The 15218-nt window shown below is 52.2% G+C and overlaps 3 protein-coding genes across 3 annotated transcripts; 2 read left to right on the forward strand and 1 right to left on the reverse strand.

Annotated features, from left to right (window-relative positions):
• Positions 1–6921: 6921 nt before the first annotated feature.
• Positions 6922–8910, reverse strand: Z517_01469 (uncharacterized protein; the record flags this gene model as incomplete). The annotated part of the gene is made up of 1 exon (XM_013434429.1): positions 6922–8910. The coding sequence occupies one exon, from the start codon at positions 8908–8910 to the stop codon at positions 6922–6924; it is 1989 nt and encodes a 662-aa protein (XP_013289883.1).
• Positions 8911–9375: 465 nt separating this feature from the next.
• Z517_01470 (uncharacterized protein) lies at positions 9376–11137 on the forward strand (the record flags this gene model as incomplete). The annotated part of the gene is made up of 3 exons (XM_013434430.1): positions 9376–9609; positions 9659–10168; positions 10223–11137. The coding sequence occupies 3 exons, from the start codon at positions 9376–9378 to the stop codon at positions 11135–11137; spliced, it is 1659 nt and encodes a 552-aa protein (XP_013289884.1).
• A 1404-nt stretch (positions 11138–12541) lies between these two features.
• On the forward strand, positions 12542–14064 carry Z517_01471 (uncharacterized protein; the record flags this gene model as incomplete). Its single annotated transcript, XM_013434431.1, has 6 exons — positions 12542–12689; positions 12757–12782; positions 12841–12880; positions 12952–13152; positions 13216–13781; positions 13861–14064. The coding sequence occupies 6 exons, from the start codon at positions 12542–12544 to the stop codon at positions 14062–14064; spliced, it is 1185 nt and encodes a 394-aa protein (XP_013289885.1).
• Between the last annotated feature and the right edge of the window lie 1154 nt (positions 14065–15218).

Below are 15218 nucleotides of genomic sequence, written 5' to 3' on the forward strand. Positions count from 1 at the left end.
TCGGTTCTGTCAAGAGGTCGCGAAGCCTCGAGCGGGGGACGGGAAAGCCAGTTGAGGAAGAAGCATGCGCAATACAACTATGTCGCAAGCAATGTTCTGGGGTTTCTGCGATATAGCCGTAAAGTATTGAAAATATGCCTCCGGTCTTGTCAAAGGTTGGATTCAATGTACCATATGTACTCAACCCTGGAAGACAATGTCACAATACACCGGGCCGCTCAAGGACAGGAATTTTCGCAGGTATTGGTCGCGCTCCAGGCGGATCTGAAAGAGAAATCCGATGCTCCAGGCACGAATAATCAATGACTGTACACAAAGTCCCAGAAAGGTGGTAATCAAGGAAGATGATTGGGAGTTTAAGAGATCATGTACATGAGCAATACTCGAGTCTAGGTACGCAGCTTTTAGTACTTGGGGTAAGGTATTGCCGTTGCAACATTGAGTATGGTCTAAGAACGACAACGTCGACGCAAGGCTTGTACACTTACCAGGGTAAAGATACCAACAGTGACAAAGTCGTGAAAATGCGAAAAGTCGACGACCGAGGAAGAAAATAGTTACTTTGGCCACAGGCCGACAGGGCGAGATGAATCCCCCTCAGAGTTTTGGCACGTCACAGGTGGGTGGGAGGCAATGGTGGTTGGCGGCCACGGATGCTTTCAAGCGTGCAGGGTGGCTGTACGAGAAGCCACGGGATTGGTAGGGCTGCCACTTCTGGCAGGTCGCTGTTTGTTCTGGAACGCCCGTTGGCCAGAGGGTCGGCCGGCTTCTGGAGAGACCCAGTACAAGAAAGGTGGTCCCGGCCGAGGATCAATTTGTTCGTCGGATATGACCCTGGGAATGCGTACACAGTAGGTATAGCTTTGGCAGCGTTCCAAGCCACGCCGTTTTTTGGGGTTGCTAGGATGAGCAAAGAGAGAAGAGGATACCACTCGGGGGGGAGACCTGGGGAAGTTTCACGGGAAGAGACGTCCACTCGTATAAGCAGTCTCAGTGTCCTCGGTGTCTCGGTGGTTTTTCAATGTTTCTTCGGTGTTTCTCTTCTCTTTTTCCCAACTCGACGAATGGTCCAGGTCGCAAAGGTACTGCGTGGATCGTAGTACGGACGAGACCTGGTGATGGGAAGAGTAAGCAGGAAAACGATATTCGGGAAAATGACGGGAGACGTCAGAGGGGGGTGGGTGAGAAGATGGAAAGAAAGAAAAGGAAAAGTTGAAAAAAAAGGAAGAATAGATTAGAGAGCGATTTCTCGTTAGAGGAATTGGTGGTGTACAAAGTGCATTTGCAGTGAGATTTTTTTTCTCCCTCAGCAGCCACAACGCAGAACAAGGTCTGGGAGATGGAGACTTGGGGAGCTGGAGAGACACTGGAGAGACTCTGGAGTAGAATTTTTAGCTGGAGCCCGGAGAGTCTGGAGTGACAAGAAGCGACCGAATCGAACAGCAGCTTTCGACAGGGCCTTGGTTAGGCTGTATGCCTGTCATTGGGCAGCGCCAATTTGTGCAACCCCCTGGGGTGCGGACTGTTGCCGCACTACAACCGGTACAAGGCCCTGCCTGGGTGGCCTGTGATTTCCTTCTGAGGCTAAAGTCCAAGAGGTCTAGCTGACGTTGTGCAAAACAAGTGCCACACACACATCGGATGGAGCACTTGGGAATAACTGGGTTGCAATCTGCAGGTGTTGCAGTTGGGTGAGTACGAGTATATCCAGGCACGCCTATGCCTATAAGCTAAAGCCGCAAGGGGCACAAGGGGCGCAAAGGGCGCAGGAGAGGGGAGGGGTGTTTATGTATGTACTACAGGTGCTACTTACCACCAGGTAGGTCTGTCATGAATCTCTGTATGGCCAGCACAGACGTACGAGGTACCTAGATACCTACCTAGGTAGGGACTTGAGTCGCCTGCTAGGACCCATGTTCCTGTATAAAGTGTCTTTTCCTCACGAACAACCGGTACCGATACATGATATAGGCTTTGATGGCGACCACCCTCTAGCTCGTTACGCCCTGTTTGGGCTGTGAATACAGTGGGTTTGGGTCCCGCAGTTGTTCAAGTCCGGGCCACCTCCAAACCCTACTTTGTTGGGCCCTGCAGTTCTCACCTTGTACCCTTTTTCTAGGCATTTGTCTACAAAGTCGCCCTGGCGAATTTCATGCGAATGAACTGCGGTATTTTGTAGAGAGTACAGAATCCCTCTTCAACACAGCCAAGATTCGGCTCCGCGGGAAGGAACGAGAAATGTGGGTGACCAAGTGTGATTTTGTCGCCGTTCAAGTCTCCCTCGATCCTCTTTAGCTGCACCGCTACTGGGTCCCTTTTCTCAACAACCAGCATCTCTTCACCTGTCCTTGCAGGCGCCGTCAAATGCCAACCATGTGTGGCGCAGAAAAATAAGCACATCACCCCTCCGTCGAATCGACCGGGGCCAACTTCCTTTTCTTGGTGGATGAGGTGGATTCGCAGTGGTTCCCTGTTGCATTGACCGGCATGCAGCTCATCTCAAGGGTTCTCAGATCAACGCACAACGCTGGTGAAACCTTTCTCTCCGGCGCCCATCTGTCTCTCAACTCTGGTGACTCTCTCCCCAGATTTCAGGTAAGCGTCACCAACCCGTGGCCTACGATTCTCGTGCGGTTGCACGTAATCACGATCAGCCCAGTGATCAACACTTCACTAATGGTTCACTACACAGTTAGGGAACGAACTTGTCGGAAATGCCTTCCATCCCTTGACATGGCTCAATGCCTCCCGTCCTCCCCAAAATATCCTAGTTGTTTGTCCGGAGGAACTGCGACTCATGGTGCACACCCATGAACCCACCTTCGTACTCGTTCGACACATGGAGGAGGAGGATCCACAATGTCATTATTCCATCCCCAGTGGGCAGTGCCAGCTTTGCCAGTGGCCCAAGCTCCTCTTGCTCTGCTAAGGATCATCTACTTCCGTTCTTTAACCTGCACGACTTCTGCAACCCGCTGGAGTTCCAAATTTCGATGCGAAGACACCAATGTTTATCGGCGCTTGTCAACTTAATGCACCTACAGCGTTCCCTAGCCCCAAGTGCTGCTGTTTACTGTGCCCGGAGTTTGGGATTGATCTTTTTACCATCTTCGAGAATATACCCCATCAATTCCTCGTACACCAAACGGTAAATGACTGCGAACCCCACCAATACAGGTCCGCCAGTGGACACCTGCCACCCACTATTGTCCTTTGAATCTCTTTGATAACAACAGTGATACGATGAACCCGGCATCTCACTGAACCGGCACTCTCTCAACTCAAGTACGTTTCGTTGAACAGCTCCACCAGGACCTGAGTACGCCCGGGCTGGCTATAACTTTGTTCGATCTCACAGGTCTCGGGCGCGCCTACGGGTCGACGAGAATACTATACCTCGTATTTTGATCTCCGAGCAGATGCTTAGACAGGCTTTGATCTAGCCCTTGGGTCTAGACGGTCGCCACAGCAGAGACAGGATGCCGCAATCTGCCGATCCTGGAGAGTTAAAGATGCACGGAGGACCGTACCACTAACGTTCTGGATGAGCTTCGGATCACCTCTGAAGAAATGCTGATCCGAATCACTCATGCGGCCCTCTTCCCCTTGTGGCCTTTTGTGGACCTTGGAGTGGTCCGAGTGCCCGCGCTAACCCGCAACCGTGTGCAAATCTGGGGTCGCTGGTGGTCATGAGGCCGGGTACGATCAGTGATGCACTACCATCCAAATACCTAGGTACAGTCCTACGCAGTAGTGAATCCCCAGCGTCCGCCCCCACCATCGATGTTGGGAAAAATGCATTCGTCGCTTACTGTTGGATTGTGTTCAAGAGGCTGTATGTCACCAAGGTCAGAGTCAAAAAATTGCCACAGATCCACCCTACCACCCAGCAAGGATGTCATCGGCGGCGACATGCACTCACCAAGCTGTTGGTCGATGCGCTCCATGCGAAGAAAGGCAATATCTATGCTGACTATTCCCACGATGTTTCTAACCCAACCACCAGTGGCCACCTTACGTGGTCGCTATTAGAGTTTTCTTCCAAGTGGCCGGCTACCTCCCAGCCTCGATGGACGTCGACCTCGGGGAGAAATCTGAAGTCTTGGGACCTGACTCGACAGGTCGTTGTAACCAATTAGGCCCGAGGCTGTCTACAAGGCCACGAGTCCCCTATCTGTTGTGGCCATTCAGACAGACTTTGGAAAAACGGCAAAGCGGCTTTAATTCTGCCTGTCGCCACCAATGATAAACAGCCCCAAGCAGACCAATATTACAAAAGTGAGCACCTGACATATTTCTCGGCCTCGTCTTCTCCGCGAACCCCGTTAGCGATTCTCAGCCCACCTCCTGGCAGCATTGGTCCAAACCCGTGTCAGGATCGAAGGAAGGCTGCGGACGCCTCGGCACAAGAGCGAAGCAAGGTCATTTTCATTCGCCAGTATACGAAAGGATGAAGACAGCGTTGCATTAGCCCGCCCGTTGGGGTATCTCCAAATAGGAGAGATACATGGTGTGGAAGGCCGCGTCTGACATGCAAGTCAACGCCAACCCTGATGTCTCTATTTCGTAGGTGGCTTTTCAGGACGTCGCGATTTTCAGATCCAAAACTCATATGACGCTGCTGTAACGTTGGCCACACTGTCTGCACGAATGAGAGCCATCACTTCGCTCTTCCCACTCCGAGTTGCTACACGCAGCTGGCTCATCGCGCGTCGCACTCTGTGCTGCATCAGCGGCTGGAGTCTCATGCAACTTATCAAAGGGCATGCATGACGTCTGTGGGCGGACGCTCGCCTCCCGCCGTCCTAGAAATGCGAAGGTATAACGAATTAACTCTCGAATATTTGGCCCGAGTGCAGCTTGATCAACTCAATGACGTTGCATCGTCCACGGGCCTGATCGTCAGATTCAGAGGAGAATATTCTACACCAGCCGCAATCAACTGTACTTCGACCATCCAGAACGACGAGCCTTGCGAGGATCAACAGCCTGGTTGCCTTGGAGCCATCTTCCGGGCTTCTCGACACGTACGAGTATGCTTGTCTGCAAAACGTGGACAGGGATACGTGTTTGATCGCAGGATCATCGACCGTATGCGAGTGACCTTCCCAAAAATGCTCGCATTGAAGATACCCAGTATGCAAGGGGTCGTTGTCGAATGTCCTCAATGCTGCAGGAATGCATGAACCACCGGCTAGGCCTGATGGGGCATCCTTTTTCATTATTGATACATCAATCTCAAGGCTATTTCCACGTGCACGGAGGGGTAACGCATGTTCGAGAGGAGGGAGGGGCCAAGGATCTATCGGCTTCGGCGACTGGGACAAGCCAGTTTCCCGGCCGAAACGCTGTGAGCAATTGGTTTTAATCTTCCACGACAATTGCAAAGGTCGTCTTCGATGTTCAGACGGCCCGCATCGTGCATCTAGACCCCTGCTCACCTGCGCATGGTTGGAAACTAGCACTCTATTGTCGGAAGGTCTTCGTCTCGTCAGGGGAGGGATTGCAAAGAGCATTATTTCCCGGGCGGCCCCGACAAATTATTATTAAACAGATTTCCACCAGTACCCTTCAACAGACGGCAAATCGGCCAAAGTCCCGGACGGCAACAGGGCCGTCAAGTCTAATCAAGACCACGTACGTATGCAGGTCGATATACCACAACGCCATCTCCCGGAAGCCGATGCTTTGAAGGTGGCTCTCTGCAAGCGACGGGACAAACTAACTGCCTTACTCTCTTTAGAGATTGCCCCGCAAGCTCGGCGTCGGATATCGTCGTACAGGAGGGTTTAGCGGAAACGGCACCTCGCAGAGACTTCGAGTGGCTTGAACGGCAATGTCGCGGCTTGGTTAGGATTCTATCTACTCACAGCTTCAGCGCTGCCTAGGATCTATGTGAGTCCGATATATATGGGGCTTGTCCACTCAACAACTTGCTTGTACCGCCACCGTTAGGCAGTGACCAGATCTGCTGTTTTGTTCACAGACAGGGGGAAAGTCTTGGTGATTGCGAATGCTATCATCTGTCTGTCGAGGAATGAAAGAAATTGTGTGGAACAGGCGTCCAGCACAACACTCTCGGCCTCTCGGAATGCTTGATATCCACGACTTGTAGCCAAAGGCCGGCTCACTGGCACAAGGAAGGTCGGCACCCCGTTTCTTCCGATAAGATCGAGAATTCCTAGGAAATCCAACAAAGAATTACCGAAAGACGTCGGAGTGTCTAGGTACCGTGCAACATATAGCAAACATATAGCACTCGTGTTGGAAACTGACGGTACGTGCGTTCCGCACGAGACATCAATCACCAACCAAAGCGCCAGGCCAAAGTGGACCCTGATGCAGGAGGCCCTCTTTTGCTATCACTGCACGAGTACAGCAGGGCACGCAAGCTTATACACATGAATCAAAGGCACAGACCCCCCTCGATGGACAGAAGTGCCCACAGTAGCTCATACGTAGCTCCATTTGTTCGTTTGGTCCTTCTCGACAGAAGTGTTGGCTGCCCCATCAGTTGGCGCAGAACATCATCCGCTGCCTCCACAACCGAAACGAACTGGTCTTGTTGGAATCCCCCTTTGTCTTCGTGCCGTCCTGATCCTACCTCTTGGCCTTGGTGGCGTCTGTGGGAAGGACTAGGCAGCACAGCAGTAGCAGCAGCAGCAGCCTCTTTAGGCTTTCTATTTTTTGCCCCAGCAGGTCACCAGGCGAACGGACCATCTGGTTATTGCCCCCAAGATGAAGCAGGCCTCATCATCTCTCGATCCGAGAGTTCATTGTGGATGCTCGGGGCCAAGAACTGGATTTCAAAAACACAAGCTTGAAGCGGACCAAAAGGTGCTCAATCCTTCTCAACAGGGCACGTGAAAAAAAAAAAGGCGGTTGAGAGCGGAAGGAGGACGTTTCATCATCACGTAAGATTCACACTGCCAGCGCCGTCCCGAAGAGACGAAATCGTCGGTCATAGACAACAGAGTCCTTGGTCCGTCTGTTCGAGCGCAGAACAGGTACGCCATACTCCTTGATGAGGCACTCGAAAGGTCTCGCGCTTGGTTTGGTACGGAGGCCTTCGGCAGACATTCTGGATTCCTCTTTGCACTCCTGCAGGTTTCCCCACAGGTGGAACAGTTTCTCCTTCAGCGTCGCCAGTTCGCCTCGGTTTGCCTTGTCCCTCAAGTTACAGGCATCCATGTTCAACAGAAAGTCTCCGTCCGTGTCTGCCACAAGCAATTCCATCTGAGTCGGTCGCCCATCAACACCTGCCGGCGCTCGAGCGTCCTCGACTAGGAGAAGGAATCGCCATTCCCATTCCAAATCTCCCACGCCATTCTCTTGCGTAGGGTCGATGTCCACGTCATCCCCAAAGTCCTCGTTGTCTGACAACTCATCATATTGTCCGACCTTTCGCGGCGCAGCGAAGTCGGCAATGTTGTCAGGGAAGAAATCCACGATGCGGACTTTCGACTTGTATGTACAGTTCTGGAAGGGAAGTCGATAGGCATTGCCCTTTGCCGTCGTGCGGTTCAAGATGTCCGGATCGAGGATGTCGAGGATGAACTTGCATGAGACTCCCTCGTACTGATTACATCGGATGTTTGCGTTGGATTTGAGGAGGGAGTGCTCTTGTTGCGCAATTGGAGCTGTGGCCTTCTCCTTTTCCTGCTGTAAAGCCTCCAACTTTGCTCTCTTGTTCTTCCGGTTTCTTGCCTTGGTCTTCTTACTCTTCGGTTCTTCGTTCGGCCGCTCAGAAGGTTCGTCCCATTGCCGTTTCTTCGTTGCTTGATTAGGGTCTCGGGAAAAACTGACACCTTCAGTCTCTGCCTTTTGCTCGTATGTTCGTTTACGACGCAGCAGCTCAATCCGCTTTTCATCTCCAGACTTCACTACTGTGATCAACTCCTTCTCCGGATAGTTAGGATCGTCTCGACAATTGCCCTCGAGCCTCGAACCATTCCTGTCAAGTTTGATCTGCACATTACGCAAGTACACGAAGCTGCCCAACTTCACGTTGTGCATGGCAACAGAAGCTTGCCTCCCCCAGCATGTGACCGTCATTGTCATTTGACCCCATGGACCGGGCCATTTATCAGACGTTTTGTCCTCAATATAGCCCCACGGGTCACCGTCACGGCCACCCCGTTCGCTCGAGTGCTTATAGTCGTGGAGCTTGTCGTTCGTAGTATAATCAGTCAGATAGAGCTCAGTCGTCAAGTCGTTGGGGGAAAATGCTTTGCGTACTTCGCCCAAAAGGTCTACAAAAATGTAAGCTCTACCAGTGGGCAAGCTGAGGCGATCAAATGTGCTGAATTTCTCTTTACGGGCAGGAGCAGTGCCTCCGTTTTCTGCCATGGTACTCGCTATTTCCAGCTGTGTCCTGGGCTGCTGCTTTGTCCATAGACATGGATCTTCCTGTTCGGCTATCCATTTGGCATACTTCAACTGGGCATCATTGGGAAGAGCTGCTAGGAGAGTGTTGCTGTGATACCTGGCTCCTTGTCTCATCAACCTGCCCTTGTCCTTGAGATCTTGGATAGATTGTATGTTCTCCAACTCGGCAGCGGGTAGCACAACCCACGTAGTAGAAGAGTTGGACCACCCTATGGTTTGGCCCTTGTAGACATTTATCTTGACACTTCGCAGAATGACGACATCACCTTGGTCTCTGATATCCGGAAGTTGTTCGGCTTGCTTATGAAAGAACGCGAAGGGTAGACCGACACCAGAAGGCCAGGAAGGATCGTGTAACGTGAATTTGATGGTGAAATCTCGGCGGCCGCCCTGGCACCTCGTTGGCGCGAGAAAGTCGACGCAGACACCGATGACGTTGATTGGTGCTGAATTTGCCTCGACACTGGAGGCGTTTGTAAGATCAATGAAATTTGGTGGTAAGGGGACGAAGCCAGAAGCCATTGGCACGCCGTTTCTCAAGACGGAAGTGACCCCGGCTAGAAGGGGCTATATGTCGTCCTCGATTCGGGATCATACATCGATGGATGGGACATTGATGGCAATCCTGGTCATTGTGCATGAAGTCGCGAAAGGACGCGTCTCTGCCCGTCACAAAGAAACTCGAAGCGTGACGCGAATCCACGTGATTAGCGCCAAGGAAAAGTGGCATGTGCTCCCCGTTGTGACAAACAGCGATTGCCTCTCATACGACAGCCACCCTGCGAAAGTGCAACCCCCGTTTTGTTGCATTCATTTTATTTATCCACATCGGCGCAGTCTCATCACTGACCGCCTTCACTTGCAGCAAGTACACAAACCCTCCCTTGCACGAGCCCAGAACCAATCTTTCGCGGTAACCTTTGGGCAGCCTACAACCCTGAAATCAAGCTCTGAAACCGAACCCTTCTTTGCGACGTCACAACAATCATGGCGGAACGATATATCCCCGAACATCGACGAACCCAATACAAGGCGAAAAACAGTTTCAAGCCCGATGAGCTGCGTCGTCGTCGAGAGGAACAACAGGTCGAAATCCGTCGCCAGAAAAGAGAGGAAAACTTGGCCAAGCGAAGAGGTGTTCAGCGTGGAAATGGCGAGATTGGTATTGGTGGCCTCACAGAGCCAGACAGTGATGATGAGACGGCGAATATCGAGAATGAAGTCAGTACAAATCCTTTTGGTTAACTCCTAGGCTAATCGTTGTCTACAGTTGAGCACGGAATTGCCAGAAATGGTGAAAGGTGTTTTCTCAGACCAAATCGATGCTCAGATTCAAGCCACCACAAAGTTTCGAAAACTTCTGTCCAAAGAACGCAACCCACCCATCGAAAAAGTAATCGAGACGGGTGTCGTCAGCCGCTTCGTTGAATTCCTTCGCTCCCCTCACACTCTCGTCCAATTTGAGGCGGCCTGGGCCCTCACCAATATTGCTAGTGGTAGCGCAGCCCAAACACAGGTCGTGATCGAAGCTGGTGCCGTCCCTATCTTTGTTGAGCTCTTGAGCAGCCATGAGCCGGATGTTCGTGAGCAAGCAGTCTGGGCATTGGGCAACATCGCTGGTGACTCTCCTGCTTGTCGTGACTATGTTCTCAGTCAGGGTGCTTTGAAGCCTTTGCTCAATCTCATTGCCGATGGGCGCAAGTTGAGCATGCTTCGAAACGCAACGTGGACGTTGAGCAACTTCTGCCGTGGAAAGACACCCCAGCCGGACTGGAATACTGTAAGTCACGCTGAAATTTGCGGTTTAAAGTGCCTGGTGTTGACAACTTCTTAGATTCAACCTGCACTTCCGGTCCTGGCGAAGCTTGTGTACATGCTCGATGATGAAGTCCTTATTGATGCCTGCTGGGCCATTTCCTACCTTTCCGATGGCTCCAATGACAAGATCCAGGCTGTCATCGAAGCCGGCATTCCCCGACGTCTCGTCGAACTTCTCATGCATGCCTCCACATCCGTCCAAACCCCGGCTCTTCGGTCGGTTGGAAACATTGTCACCGGAGATGATGTGCAGACGCAGGTAATTATCAATTGCGGCGCTCTGACAGCTCTGTTGTCATTGCTCGGCTCTCAAAAGGATGGCATCCGGAAGGAAGCCTGTTGGACAATTTCAAACATCACAGCCGGCAACTCTACTCAAATCCAAGCGGTTATTGACGCAGGGATCATCCCCCCCTTGATCCACCTCTTGTCCAACGGGGATTTCAAGACTCGCAAGGAAGCCTGTTGGGCAATTTCCAACGCCACCTCCGGAGGTCTACAGAAGCCGGATCAGATCAGATACCTCGTCTCGCAGGGATGCATCAAACCCCTCTGTGACTTGCTAGCTTGCCCGGACAATAAGATCATTCAAGTTGCCTTGGATGGACTGGAGAATATCCTCAAAGTGGGAGATATGGACAAAGAGTCTGCCGATCCCCGTTCTCCGGAAGGGCAGGTCAATCGATATGCACTGTTCATTGAAGAGGCTGGCGGAATGGAGAAGATTCACGACTGCCAGAACAACGCTAATGAGGAGATCTACATGAAGGCTTATAACATTATCGAGCGCTACTTCTCTGATGAGGAAGATGCGGGTGCTGACATTGAAGAACTGGCGCCACAGGCCAACGCAACTGGCTTTACCCTTGGATCGAACCAACCTCAAGGCCAATTCAACTTTGCAAACGGCAACGACTCGATGGACATGTAGACCACGAACATGTGAAGGAAGTGTCGGGGAATGCACCTTGACAAACCCCCTGCGATGACAGCCAACGTTGGCGCCGTGCTTGTCAAACAGGTGCAAAGAAGCGACACAAAGCACAGCAACGGGTTCGACCCAAGCGCCGCGGGCTCGAGATCACCTTCCACAAGAGCATCTTCGCTAGAGTTGAATCAGAGCACCAACCTCGAAGCACCCTAATGCGCCCCCTCCATGTCTTTTCACACAAGCACGAACCCCACTGCTCCCACCCATCACCAGCACGTTTCCAAGATTCAGCTACGACCCCACAACCAGATGCACCATCATGTAACCCCTAGCTATTCGACACAAGCACATCACTTTGTACCCAGCACCCAACACCCAGCACCGAGCATTCGATAGAGGCGTTCTTTCGGCAAAGATTGTGGAACTGTCACGGACGGCAAGGGCGTGGAGGAGGGAAAGTATTGAAGGAGGAAGAGATCAGGGAGCGCCAAAAGTCAGGCAGGCGAGCCTCGACTGGTTTCCCCATTGAGCTGCAGCCCCATGCCAATGTATGTCGACTGCTTTCTATGCCCAATACAAAGATTTCACAAGTCAACCGATGCTTCTGGACCTCTGCGGCTCGCTCTGCTTTTCCCGGGATGGTAAGCTAGCTCGGTCTCATCTTTCCCGAGCAGGCCATGAGCTTGTAGAGAAAATAACCCATGGAGAGCAGGCGTTTGTCCGGCCTTGCGGGCAGGTCTTCTGATCAGGTGCAGAATCATACCATGGTTTCCTTTTGAGCAAAGCCACGCTCGGACCAGTTAAGAGGGGCACATTCTCCTCTTTTTGTCGGGGCTTGGGAGCTCTCCACGTTGGATATCTATGATGATAGGAGACGTGGCCTGGGAACCCCCTCGTGTCGTGCTTTCGATCCATCAATCCTAGAGCGAGCCGAGCGCAAGATGACAAGGTGATGTAACTCCCGTACCCCGCAAATGTGGATGAGGAGATGGGACAGGGTGGCAGACATCCAGTAGGGTCAGCCCAGGCTGAGCGAGCAAAGCCAACCATGACATCTCATTCGAATCAGACAACAATCCGAGCTGTTGGATGACCGGAACCTCCGCTTTTCCTCGTGGACAGAGATTGCGTCCAAGATTGCCCAAAACTGAGCATCGCCACGAGCATGATGATGATCATGCAGCGATAGGTGATTTACCGTGGGTGGTTTTCCACCGCGGGCCCTATATATCTCTGGCGAACCGCGAGCCCTGGAACCACGTTTGTTTCCTTTTCTTCTCCTTCTCTCTCACATCTAACGGTTCCTCCAATCCCATCCTGGACTAGCCTTACTACTTCCTGTGACGCCCAATCACGCTGCCGGATATCTATATAGGACAGCTGACCATCCAATAGTACGCCAGCATGTCGGCAACCGAAGTTCGAGTTGGTGGTTCAGGTGGAACCATGAAGGCGGTCAACTACCAAGGTGCCTTCAAGGTCAAGGTGGAGGATGTTCCGAAGCCTACAATCGAGCACCCTGATGATGTTATTGTCAAGGTGACCACTGCCGGTAAGTCTCTCCAGAACATATTCTCAGGAGCTTGTGGATGTGACTAATTGGATGGAAATGTAAACAGCCATCTGCGGGTCCGACTTGCACATGGTAAGAGAACGACGCGCAAAAGCAATGTACTCGGAGATATTCGCTGACGTGGAGATAGTATGAAGGACGTACCGGTGCCCAGCCTGGTATCACATTTGGTACGTCACTACGTACAAGGGGACGTGATACCCTCCACCGTCACCTTCAGCTAACAAGCCACGACTCACAGGGCACGAGAACATGGGAATTGTAGACGAAGTCGGCTCTGGGGTTACTCTGCTGAAGAAAGGCGACCGAGTTGTGATGCCCTTCAACGTTGCCGATGGACGATGCCGTAACTGCGAGGAAGGAAAGACAGCCTTTTGCACTGGTGTCAACCCTGGCTTCGCGGGCGGTGCCTACGGCTATGTGGCCATGGGCCCTTACAGAGGTGAGAAGTTGTGACTTTACTTTGCACGCCAATTCTGGTTCCGCATCTAACGAAAGACCGCAGGTGGGCAAGCCCAATATATCCGCATTCCCTATGCAGACTTCAATGCTTTGAAATTACCCCCTGGGACCGAGCATGAGCAGGACTTCATCCTTCTAGCCGACATCTTCCCGACGGGATGGCACGGTGTTTCTCTCAGCGGGTTCAAGCCTGGAGAGAGCATCTCCGTCTGGGGTGCGGGCCCGGTCGGTTTAATGGCGGCATACTCGGCTCAACTTAGAGGTGCAAGCCGTGTCTTTGTGATTGATAGAGTTCCTGAGCGGTTGGGAGCAGCGGAGAAGATTGGGTGTATACCCATTGACTTCAGCAAGGGTGACGCGGTGGACCAAATCCTCGAGAAGAACGGCGGGATGGTGGATCGAGCGGTGGACGCCGTCGGGTACCAGGCCGTTGATACTGGTGGGAAGAAGGAGCAGCCCAACATTGTGCTGGAGAACATGATCCGGGCAACTAGGCCATGCGGTGGACTGGGCATTCCAGGTCTTTATGTGCCCACAGACCCAGGCGCGCCTGATGAAGCAAGTGGCAAGGGCATGATCAGCATGAGTTTTGGCAAGTTGTTTGAAAAGGTGAGTTCACAGATGCAGCGCAATGGTCCTTACAAAGCCCGACAGGACAGACCACACAGGTGCTGACCATGACTGCTAGGGTCTTTCTCTGGCTACTGGCCAGTGTAATGTCAAGCAGTACAATCGCTATTTGCGCGACCTCATCATCACGGGGAAAGCGAAGCCCTCTTTCGTTGTCAGTCATGAGATTGCCATCGACGAGGCGGAGGTGGCATACGACAAGTTTGACAAGAGGGTTGACGGATATACCAAGGTCTTGATCCATCCTAATGGGCCATTGTGAGCCTATCCAGGAAGGCTGTGCTGATGTCTATTCGCTCTCTCCAAGGAGAAGCCCGGATGAAAAATCATGGTGTTAGTTCGGGCGAAGTCGCAATATTGTGTGGTCAACAGAACGGTCGTTTCCACTTCCCGACTGATAGCAGAATAGTCCCTTACGGTTCCTGTACCCCTTTCCTCTGAGTACTTTGTAGTCTTCAATGCGCCAGAAATAGTCGTCGTATTCAAGGAAATACAAGGACCGGATGAGGTTGAGCGGGTCCGGAATCTCATTGGCCTGTTCAAGTCTTGGCAACATTCGTGTTTCAATCTTGTGCCTCCTGGCCTCCCAACGATTCACCATCCCCGTCACTCCCACTTCCCCACAACCCTGCTTCGAAAGGGCTTCTTCATGGATTGTATATAGTTCTCCAGCTGTCTGTCGCTTGCCGAAACCCTTCCCCTTAGGCACTTTCCTGCGTCGACCACCCTAAATGGCTTGGCTGGTGGCTGAACCCGCACTTGAACCTCTTGTTCCAAGCCGTCGCGAAGCACGCGACTAGGTATACCGAGTACCCCGTTATCATTGTACCAGCTCACGTCGCTGGTTCCTGAACAAACTTTGCCATCTTTGGCCCCCAAATAGTGATCTACTCAAGAAGCCAGCCTGTCGTTGGCCGTCTGTGTACCTGCGCCTTTTGCGATTGCCCTGTATGGGTACACGGTGTTCTCGACCCGTCCCTGACCCAAGGTGCCAAGGTACAAGCCGCCTGGGCCTGGGTACTCGTCCCTACGAGTAGCAGTACCAGACACTGTCAATTTATACGCTAACATCGATCACCCTGCTGCCTTCCGACCCAATGACTCTCTAGTTCCTGGAACAGGCCGTCACACGAGGTCATTCGTATCTCGCGTATTACATGGATAGAAGGCTTTGTCCCCATGCTGCCCAGAAGAGCCGCCCAGAGACCAATGCAGCAGGTTGACTTGTCTTTATGATCAACGGCACAGACATACCCCGTTCGCTGATCTGGGCCAGATGGTGGGTGGACTGATTTCTTTTGACTTCGCTTCCTCTTTTGTGTCATGGCTCCGCATGCCATATCGTGCTTTTCGTTTTGTGGAGAGTATATTTCTCCCATGGAGAACTAGGTATTGTGGGAAACCTGCAACTGCGCC

This window comes from Fonsecaea pedrosoi (genome assembly GCF_000835455.1).
Source record: "Fonsecaea pedrosoi CBS 271.37 unplaced genomic scaffold supercont1.1, whole genome shotgun sequence".
In the NCBI taxonomy this organism is placed as follows: domain Eukaryota; kingdom Fungi; phylum Ascomycota; class Eurotiomycetes; order Chaetothyriales; family Herpotrichiellaceae; genus Fonsecaea; species Fonsecaea pedrosoi.